This window comes from Protobothrops mucrosquamatus, unplaced genomic scaffold (assembly GCF_001527695.2).
Source record: "Protobothrops mucrosquamatus isolate PMUCROS unplaced genomic scaffold, P.Mucros_1.0 scaffold346, whole genome shotgun sequence".
Lineage (NCBI taxonomy): Eukaryota > Metazoa > Chordata > Lepidosauria > Squamata > Viperidae > Protobothrops > Protobothrops mucrosquamatus.
Window position 1 is genome coordinate 27,627 of NW_015386683.1, and position 11,399 is coordinate 39,025.

General features: G+C 39.9%; 1 protein-coding gene across 3 annotated transcripts; it reads right to left on the reverse strand.

The window, feature by feature from the left end:
* Positions 1–2,426: 2,426 nt before the first annotated feature.
* On the reverse strand, positions 2,427–10,063 carry CDKN1A (cyclin dependent kinase inhibitor 1A). 3 transcript variants are annotated; one of them, XM_015815511.1, is made up of 3 exons: positions 10,048–10,063; positions 4,933–5,340; positions 2,427–4,239 (listed from the first exon to the last, which is right to left on the reverse strand). In XM_015815511.1, exons 2-3 carry the CDS (start codon positions 5,330–5,332, stop codon positions 4,190–4,192), a joined length of 450 nt encoding a protein of 149 aa, XP_015670997.1. In that variant the 5' UTR covers positions 5,333–5,340; positions 10,048–10,063; the 3' UTR covers positions 2,427–4,189. The 3 variants fall into 3 exon arrangements, with proteins under 3 accessions (XP_015670997.1, XP_015670995.1, XP_015670996.1); XM_015815509.1 differs by lacking the exon at positions 10,048–10,063 and adding an exon at positions 9,368–9,383; XM_015815510.1 differs by lacking the exon at positions 10,048–10,063 and adding an exon at positions 9,251–9,270.
* Positions 10,064–11,399: the final 1,336 nt, after the last annotated feature.

Here is an 11,399-nt window from a genome sequence, read left to right on the forward strand (position 1 = left end):
AGGCAGTGCAATTTGATATGCTGCATTTGGCTTGTTTTTGGAAGCAACTCACTTTCAGAGACTGGATTCACAGATGTTAAGCCATAGTTTGTTTAACTACAGGTTCTAAAATAAGTCAAGCACCTAGTTGGGTTTACTTATAGTACAATCATAAACCAGGAAATCAAATATACTGTAACTGTCACATGCTAAACCAAAACCAGACAAAGCATATTATGGCTTAATGTTATGTATGAACTCAGACCCAGTTTCCACTATTAAAATAAAATCTAACTTCAAAATTTTAAAAAAAGCCTTCTTAGCCAAGTCAGAGATGAAGCATAACTTGAAGTTTAACTCTGGCTAAACTTTTAAGAAAACTTACCAGTCAATAAAAAGACAGAGCATTTAGGGTGCTCTACGGTGCAAGATTCATCCACTTTAAAGAGATGGTTCCCTTTTTTTCCCCCTTCAAGCGGAAGTTAGTACAATTGCAGAGTGGCGGGGAGGTTTTATCTGCTGGTTCATTTCGTCAGCTGCTCTGAACCATCAGTTTGTCACTTTCATTCTTGCTCAACCCACCTCTGGTTTAGTTAGAAAAGGACTGTCCCCTTTTTATTTTTTTAGATATAGGCACCATTGGCTTCAAGGCAGTGTTTCTCATGCTGGGGAATTCTGGGAGTTGAAATCCACGTCTTAAAGTTATTAATGTTGAAAAACACAGCTTTAAGGGCATGCTGGAGATTACATTTCGTAAAGCAGTGGGACTGAACCTAGGAGAACACCTAAAACTGATTTTGTTTCTTTTGCATTTACGGTAATTCAAATAAAATAACATTGGAATTGTTTCTCATTATTTTATGTATGTATGTAATCTTACATTACATTAAATATTGCATTTGATAACTTTTAGCATTCCCTGAGGACATTCCTAAGATTCTTAGGGACCATTCATACTACTGACATATATTGTATTTCTCAACAGATCTTTTGGAGAATTGGGTTTGCTTCCAAATTTAATGCAAGATTAGAAATTTGTTACACAGTTAGAATTTGTTGTGCTAAATGTAAGACAGAAGCTCAAAATGAAATTCCTTTTCAAATCAACTCTACACAGGACATATTTCCGAGCAAATAAAGGATAGCGACAACTTATCACAAATTCATGTCAGTCTTGGTTTATGTAACTGTGACGGAGGTAGAAATATATTAATATGTCAATATTGTATAATATAGAAAAATATACAATATGGAACATAAAGTATTTATGCAAAGGTGCACTCATGAATTTCTATGCTGGAGGAGTTTGTCTGAATCAAAGCTAGTCTGAGATGGCAGCCAAGAACATTTTTTTCCCATTCAGGTTAATTGCTGTTTTTCCTAATAATAACTGTGTAATAACCTGCTTCCCTTTCTGTCACATTGTCGATTGTAAATGCACATTGATTAGCTGTTATTAAAAGGGACATTTTAACAAGCAATGATGCCTTTGAACCAATGTGTGCATTGCTTATCTCATGCGAAGTTAAGGTTTAGGCACAAGATGTCACAATCAAAAAGTTGGCCTGGACAGAAGCTATAAAATGGAATTTCACCCTAACAACATCCTAGAAAATTCAAAATTCAGCTGTATTATGAGTTGATCATTCTAAAGGATCAACACAATTACAGACCCAAGGTCCTGGTTTTTTAACCTAATTCATAGTTTATGTGAGAAAATATCTTCAAATATTGTAACTGTGGACTTTTGTATTTTATTCTGTAATCCTTAGACTGTCTTATCAAGAACACATTGTGCATTAACTTTTTTCAAAGCAGGATTTGCTAAGTGTTTCTAGATAATGCCATGAAAGATACGGAAATCTCATACAAACCTCTCTCTCTCTCTCTCTCTCTCTCTCTCTCTCTCCCTCTCTCTCTCTCAAGACTACTTGTATAGGAAGCAATCAATTGTAATCTGATTTCTTATACTTTCCCCAATATCACTTTTTCCTAGGTTCACACAATGTGCTAATTATAACACATTGCTTTGGGTTAATGTATGTATCTCAGCCACTGTAATTAATGGTTCAGTGTCTTTATGTAAGCTCAGATAATGGTGACTTATTCAATAAACCACAATTAAGCAAACCCTACTAATCTATTAAAATACAACAATGGAAGAGGCTATGCTTGATATAATGGCTGTTTTCCATACCGCACTTATCCATGATTAACTGAATCATGATTTATTCACTGAAATGTCAGGTTAAAAGAAGATTGGCTGGTCTGTAATTCAGTGGATTGTTCCACTGAATTTTTACCCTGTAATAATTTTCTTTTGTAAAGTCCTTTACCCTGTAAAACTACTATTACTATTTTTAAAGGCCCATCAAATGTCATCACTAGACAAAGCATTTGTATGCTCAATTCTGATGAAGCACGCAAGAAATTCACACCAGGCAAAGTGTTGTTCCATTATGAAGTGGCTTTATTTTACTCTCAGACTTAGTCAGTTCAGCAGCATTATATTCACAACTGGATTAATGCTCAAGAATCCCAGCATAATCCTGAATGTAAAAGTGCAACTGTCAAAGTGGCCAAATGTGTCTATAGAAATTCTAACTAAAAACTTCAGAAGATCCTAAGGAAATCTATTATATAAAAAGTGCCTTTTTCTGATAGATTGGCCCTTGTGCAGATGGAAGCAACATGAATCTCCAAACTCAATCAAGAAGCTTTTCTTTCATGGTTAAAACTACAAATGACCTGATAAAAGGAGCAATTTCCTAAAAAAAAAAAAAACATGTTACAGTATTGTAACAAATTTTTGAAAAGGGACCGTTGTCCCTAACCTATTACAACAAGATGGCAATAAAGATTATAATAAGGCCTGCACTTTTGATTATAATAGTACACTGTACCCAGGATTAAGATTTGGATATTTGATATGAAAGTGCAACAGCAAGTATTTATAATAGCCCCAAATTCCAAACAAAAAGTAATCTGTAAATTAGATTATCTCATACTAATTTAAGTGATACAATTGCCAGTTTGGCAATGCCTCTTACATAAAGTCTATAGGAATTACAGAAAGCAAGTCTGGGCCAAGTGCTTATATCAGCTTCTATCACAAATTTGCTATAACAGTGAAATAAGGCAACGGAAAGTCAAATATTATATTACATCCACCCTTGCTAGCACATACTATTTCCCCTCACTAATCACTACAGTGCTACATAATTACAAACTGAACAATCTGCAGATTCAATAGCTAATAATGCTGGCAAAGAACATACTGTATGGAAGGAGCAAGTAAGACAGTAGTGAAGTATGCTCAATTTTATGATTATACCTGTCTCTCTCACTAATATTATGTGTTGCATCTTCTGTCTTTTGTATTATTGAGAGGCAGTTATATCATATATTTCTGTACAGTTATATAACAAAAGGACATATAAATTACCCAGAAAAATAACTGATAAAGGCTACAATGTTATACAATATTTCCAACCCTACTCTCTTCACAGCAGTAAGTGCTATGGTTTGATGTACATTTGTCCCCACCATAACCATAGATTCTTCATCTTTAAGAAAATCCCTTACCAGCCTGAAAAAAACACCCAATCCTTTCTTTTCCCCTCACAATATTTCTTTAAATATAATGGAGTAAAAAGATGTAGGAAGATCACAAGTCTAAGATATTATCCTATACTTCTATTGATTCCTGGATCGGCACCCGCATGTAGTGAGATCATATCAAGCTTTTCCTGAGGCCCATAAAAGATGGCAAGTAGATAACACATAAAACAGTTCTCTGCAGCTAGCAGAACTTATGTTGGCCCTTTCTTGTGTCCATCAAACTGGCCCCTACCCACTTGGCCCTTTAGATATGATCCCTCGTGCTGCAACTTACCTACGGTATATTTAAAGATAAGATTTTACAATATTTCATTGCACATAAGGCTCCAGTGCTACCAATGATTAAAAAAAACTATATCCTTCTGAAGTGTTATACTAGTCCACTAAAACAGTTTACATAAAATAACAGATATCTGGATCTTCAGAGAAGGAATTGTAATGCTGATTAGCTGGTCCTTCAAAATAGCCATCCTGCATGAGTTCACTGGGTATGGTACCCAAGTAGGTCATTCCAGCAAATAATAATAAAGACAGGTCAAGATCTTCAGCCAACAGACTACATGGATGCACTTTGCTTGCAGTGTTGTTATCATGGCTTTGACTTATAAGGGATAGTTCTTCGCTTTGAACCATAAAAGTCTAGAAAAGATCAGAAAAACAAATTAACTTTTTTACTAAAGGGGTAAGAACAAGTGACCACAGATTTTAGTACAAACATCAGTCAACAAGGCCTTGCATCTCCAGAACTGTCATAGTTTTGATAAACCTTAACACTGCAGTGTTTGTTGGTGTATTAGGGCATACGCTCAGGAAATATATCAGAAATAATGATTTTATCACCAAATGCCAGCTTTTGTTTCCTTTTCCTATTCTGTTGTCACAGAAGACATGCAGCCTGATAAATATGACTAGGTAGAATAAATACTCCATCTATAATCTTACATATTTTTAAACCAAATATATAAAATGCTTCAACAGGGTGTCTTTACACATATATTTGCTATGTCTCCAAATTAAAAACGAATTTACTTGCAGAGTTTCCAATGATGAATGAACACTAAATTTGTTAAAGATTATACACACGCACACACACACACTGACATATCACACCATCCTTAACATAATCTGTGGCAATTAAGTATCTTCTATAAGTTAAGTCAAGACACAAATGCTCCATTTTAAACATTAAGCTTTTGAACTCAAATTGTGATTTTTTTTAAAAAAAAAATGGGATTTGGGTTTTATAAAAAAATCATTTCAGTTCCAGTTCTGGATATTAACAACTCCTATATAACTTAATACAAAGAACAAATAGAGCTGCCCCATTCTTACCTTTGATACTTGTCTGCTTTCTTTTCAAACATCTGGGGGAGTCAGCCTTACAAGCTTCAAGGCCCATCTGCACTTGTCTCTCTGTCTTTGTGTGCCTCTTGAAGAGTGCTGGTGAACTCCGGCTCTTTTCCCCTGTACAGCTGTTCTCCTTTGTATGGCCCAAGAGATCTGGAGATGGCAGCATATTTAGATGAGAGACCTTCTCCCATTTGTAATTCCCTTCCAGAGGGGTTTCTGTTTCAAAGTCAAAGTTCCACTTTTGTTGGGCTTCCTCCAGCTGGACCTTCATCAAGGACTGAAAGTCCTTCTGGACCTGCTCATGATCAACTGGTCCAAAGAGATTTCTGCATAGTTTCCTGCTGCAGGAAGGTTGAAGGATTTTACTCTCAGAAAGAGGCATGTTTCCTACTGGGAGAAAGATAAGGAACATTTTAAAAAAGGAGAGGTCACTTTTTACCTCCAGGCCAGTAACAATAAAAAAATTAATACAGTAACTAAATTTCCTTGAAAAGCCTATTAGGATAACATTGATCATTCTGATTCAAATTACTGGAATTTGACAAAAATAGCATGATTTAATCTAATTTATTAAAGAACTGCAATATGTCTCAAAAGAGAGATACTAGGCATCATTGTATCTAGTGACACCAGCTAAGTGTGACAGAGCCCATGATAAAATGTCATTAGAAACCTTAGTTGAAAAGCAAGTTTGGATCAGTGGGACATTTTCATAATCTGGATACAAACCATATCTCTAAAAGAACTGAACCATATAGAATTGTACTTATGAGATTTTCAGGGACATATTTTACCAAGAGTTCACCCTGAGAAAGAAGCATGTCAGGGAATATTTGAAGAATTAAAGTTTCTTTGGAGTAACTATTACCAGCTCCCAAGTAGATGCTCTTTGCCCTATACATGCCAGTATTGTTCTTCCTAATGTTTAAACAGTTCTGAACACAGAAAAGGGTTGCCCAATAGTTATAAGTAATGAAATGCTTCTAGTCCATGGAGAATGAAAGGATTTGCACAACCCAAATGTTAACATTGTTGTCTCGTGTAACCTTTTTCTTACTGGAACAGTACCACTGGGAACCAACAAAGGCAGGTGCTATGCAAAAGAAAGTCCTACATTTAAGATACAGCATTTTGCACCATGCAGAGTTTGTGTATGTTAAGGTAGCCTATGAAAGTGGAAATTTCCATTGTCAGATATCTACTGTTTATACATCCTCACCATTCAGATAGGCCTAATGTTTTGTTTCAGAATTTCTGCTGATTTTTTTGTATTTATTCTCTCCAAAAGGTACTTCATACAGGATTCAAATATTTCACCCACTCATATTCTGAAGTACTGTTAAAATAGAGATTAGAACAGCAGCAAAGTGTATATGTGTGTGTGTGTGTGTGTGTGTGTAATCAAATAGGGTGAGACAACAGAAACAGGGTCACAATACAAGCATACAAAGGACTGCATTGTGATCCTGTGTCTACCATTTTGCCTTTTTTATCTTCCTCTTTGGACTGGATTAAATTAGTCTGGAATAATAACCTCTGACTTCCCAGATTTAAAAAATAGAAAAGATGTATGAAAGATATAATTTTACATATCCATTCTACATTTGTGATAGCATCGTAATAGCATGAAATGCAATACAACACAATAAAGTTCCTGTTTTAAGAACCAGGTAATTGTAAAGGAAAACCCCGAGTCAAAAATAGACTACAACTCTAACTATTAGCAGAATAGTACTTCTCCATCCATATCTTTTTAACATTAACAATGCCAAAGTCCAAGTCTGCGGTTATGCAGCACGGATCATCCAATTTCTGTATATGTTACAATTCTTCTGGCCATAATGGAGTTTGCATTAATTACTTCAGTGTATTTGATAACTTTAACCAATAAAGAGCTACAGTTTGGTATCTTCTCATTACCTCCCCTCCATTCACAAAACTCATCACAAGGCAAGCAGCTAAGGCTTATATTCTGTATTCATCCAATAAGGCCATCCTGCATTGATGCCATTTTTTTTTATGAATTCCATTAATGAAGAGCAGATTACTAGAGAACCTCCAAGCATGACTTCTGACTAGTGTATAAACTGAAGACCCATTTCACTCTTTGGCAAGCCATCTTTATTTGAATACATATACAGTACATCTTTCCACACATAAGCTCTGGGTCAAAAACACAATTGAACTGCAATGCCCATGTCTCTGTTATTTTTGGTCAGCGCTTCCCCAAATAGTCCTCACATCTGCATTGCTCTGCATACTGATGTTGCTAAAGAAGAGGCAAAGAGATGAAAAATAGTAGCAGCCTTCACATATCCATTACACACAGCTATGCCACATGACATCACTCAGAGCTTTAGTCACATCAGGACAAGTCCAGGCAGGTTCGTAACTGCCAAGGACAGGCCCCAGCTTGATCAGTTTTTAACTCACCACTTCAAGTCACTAAAAGAGGATGCTTAGCAGATATTTGCAATTCTCAGCCATTTACCCCACAAATATTAACTCTGAACTGAGTTTCTTTATTCTTATTCTTTCATTGGAACCAGTTGGAACCAATGAAATGGCAGGTGTGTATGGCTGTGGAATTCTGAAAGTTGAAGTCCACACATTTTAAAATTGTTGAAGTTGAGAAACATTGGCCTACCACACAGACAGACAAGCTTATGGATTATTGGCATGCTTCAAAAGGAGTGAGGGCACAATCAACTGTAACATCTGTCTTACAACAGTGTCTGCATCTCAGCTGAGTTAAGGCCAATCCACATAGCACATATATGGATTCCAGATCACAAATACTTGTAGATCAAAGTGTGGGGGTGGGGAAGGTATCATTAGAATATACTGTACCATTATATGCTTTCAATATATGACCAAAACAACTCTGGGCAAGTTTTTGGATGGTTTCTCCTAGTTCTCCAAAACCCTAATCTCTGAAATTCTCAGCCAAAAAGAGACCAAGCTAGCTCTATTTTTGATATCCTTCTACCAGCAAGCAAAGTTATTTTCAAGACAACACATTTCTGGCTTCCAAACCAACATGTTTAGTGAAGTATATTTTAAGTATTTATTTCTCAGAATGTATCCTTATTTTAAGTGTTATTCAGAACTTTTTCCTTATCTTTCTTGTTGCCTTCCACTTGACAAAATGACAAAATATAAATTGACTAAAGCAGTTGAATACACATATATACCGGTTATCAATGAATTTAGGCAACAGGTTTTTAAGTGTTTTCTTATGTCATCCACATCCCCCAAATTGTACAATTAATTAAAAAAAGTAGTCTTGGTTAATTCTAAGTAACTGAGTTTCATTGTGGATGCTTGTATACTAATATGTGCTCTGTAGCCTGGTTCCTCGTTAGTGCATCTGACTTGAGAAAAGAGACTTGTTTGTGGCTTCATGACCCCAGCCACAATGGGTTATAGCAGTGGTGGCGAACCTATGGCACGGGTGCCAGAGGCGGCACTCAGAGCCCTCTCTGTGGGCACACGCACCATTGCCCCAGTCCTAGGCCTTCAGCTGGGTTTTATAAAACCTTTTCACTTTAGGCTTCCACCGCCGTGTGCAAAAAAAAAAAAGGTTCAATCAGTCAATTTCAACTTCTCGCAGGAAAAAAAAATCTTGCAAAGTTGGAATTGATTGATTGAACTTTTTAGTCCTACCCAGTCTGCCGCTACCACCGCAGCCACGGCCAGCCAATGGGCCACACCCAGCCAATTGGCCACACCCACCCAATGAGCCACATCCACCCGGCACCCGACGATGCATAAATGGGTTTTGGCTTGCAGTTTTGGCACTCGGTCTCTAAAAGGTTCGCCATCACTAGGTTATAGTGTAATGTGTCCCTTGAATCCATCTATCTAGTGTGTCAGTAAGTAATAACTAAGCATATTATGCAAACACAGCCCACACAATTGTTCTTTGCATTTGTTCACATATTGTCATTCACTATGAATTTTCACCAGTGCTTCCACTACCATGATTTGGTTCCCATCATACCTCAAGCCACTAACTGTGGTTACAAACCATAATGGTGGAATTCACATAACATGCTAAAACCACAAAGAAGAAAACCGCACTACAACTTGCACCGTGAATCCAGCCTTACTGCCTGTCACACAACTGCCAACACTAATATTTCACTTGGCTACTAGTCCAACTAGCTCGGCACCTATCGAAAGTGATTGCTCTGGAATCTTTACTGCTAACTTCCCCAGTGCTTTGCAGAAATGTTGGATTATGACTCCCATACTCTCCTACAAGCTGCTATTAAGTTATCAGAAAATTATTTGCCACCTCTATATAAGGGGAGACGGATCCTTTGTAGGTTAGCAGATAACAGCGCCTACTGGTGGGAGAAAACACAGCAAACGTTGCCATCTCAATCGCAGCACAAATCTAGTCTCTGTTTACCCTGCAAACTTGAATTTAGTTGTTCTTTGCAAGCGCCAGCCAATCAAAATTTAGGTCACCATTGTTGAAACAGTAGCTATCCCTCCCTCCCCCCTCCCCTCCCCGCAGTTCAAGCGACTCGTCCCGCGGCTGCAAAAGTTTCGGTCGCGCCGATTGCCTGCTTTATTTCAACGGCGGAAAGAAATCGCCCGTCTCGTCGGATGTCTCTCTCAGCAGACCCTTCAACTCGGGCCCTGGAGTAAAAAAAGGAAAACGGGGACTTCCTTATCATAACGGGAGGAGCCGAGGAGATGTGCGAGACGCTCACGAAGCTCGCCCGAGGGATTACGTCATCTGGTACCACGGGCAGCCGCGTCACGTGCCGCGTTGGAAGTTGCGAAATCGCACTTGCCACACAGCCCCGACAGGGTTGCTGCCAGGAAATGGGAAACGTGCGCCGAATTTACTACGGCCCCGCCTCTCTTTCCTTCCCACACATATTGCCCCCCCCCTCAGCTTTGGGGCTTACGGTTTGAGCTCTTTTGAGGTGCGTTCTTTAACTTCGCCCTGCCCACGCCGCCTTTGTTTAACAGCAGCAAAGGAATGAGAAAACTCCAGGCGCAACCCCCGCGCACGAACTGGTGCCTTTGGGATTGAGGCTCGGCCTCCTTAAAGCTGGTCTAGGTGCTTCTTTTCCTCACCTCACTCCCCGCCCGCCCGCCTTTAGTAGGGGAGGAGGGCAAAGGAAGACGAGAATGCCACAGCTGCTCGAAGACACGAATTAACAATTCGGACTAGTAAACAAAAACCAGCCTCCGTCTAGCCGCTTTCCTGCCACCGCCTCCGGCGCGTGCCCGAGTTTGCGCGCGACTCTTAAAAAAAAAAAACCAACAAAAAAAAACCCCAACAGCGTAAGCGGGCTGATTCTCCAAACAGAGCAAGAACAAAAATAAAACTCCGTTTGGGAACAAGGAGTTCCCAATTGAGACAAGAACATCGGCGGGGCTGGGCGGAGAGTCGGAAGAACTCGTGCGTCTCAATGGTCCACCCCTCCCAGTGACACGGGCTATTTCTGCTCGCAGAAGCCGAGGAGACCTTAGGAAGGGCGCCCGGGGGCCTGTCTCGTTCGCCAGGAAGGTGGTGATATTTCCCTATCGAACGAGGCGTTTCCAAACGTCCCCAAACTGGCAGGGCTGGGCCTGAATTCTCTTACATCAGCCCCAGAGAGTGACTGTCACTGAATCACTCACGGCCGCCGCCTGACTCTCCCCACCCTCTCGCAAGCGGCAGCCGCCGCCTCCACGCCAGGGCATGCCCTGACAGACTCCTTTCCTAGGCAAAACTGGAGTGCAGCTACCCAAGAGCACCCCTTTTGGTAAGGCGGGAGAAGGCTCTTCAGCTCCTCTTGCAGGACTCGGCTATGGCTGTGGGCATCACCACTACCCTATTAGACACGCACGCACCCGGTTCTAGGAAGAGCGCACAAATCAGTTTCGCCTCCAGGAAAGAGAAGGTTTCTTCCTGGCAGAAGCCTTCATCGCCTGTTTTCCCCCCCTCCCCAAGAACGTCCCTCCGATTATCAGCCCAAACCTGCTACTTCTCCTTTTGCTGCGCCGTTTAATTTTGCTGTGTGTAAAAAAAAGAGAGAGAAAGCGAACGAATAAATTGTACCCAAAGACACGAATATCGCAACCCCGTTTCTCCTCCGTATCGTGGTCTTAAAACTAGCCTTTCGGGAATCTTGAGGGCAAATCCGACCACATTCAACGACCGCTCATCAAAGAGACTGAAGAACTTGGGTAAGAAGCCTCCAGTTGACGCTCTCACTTCCAAATGAGCCTAATCTCATTTGGCGGTTATCTCCTCCCGGGAGCAAGTAGGAAAAGTGCGAAAAACAACCCCACCATCCACCTAACGAGTAGCGAGAGGTGGTGGAAAAAACAGGTGGAAGGACGAGGTCGTCTCTACGGGAATGCGGAGCCTAATCAAACCGGGATCAAAAGGGCGGGGGAAGGCAGAGAGAATCAGTACAGCTACTCGATTCAGGTTCCAT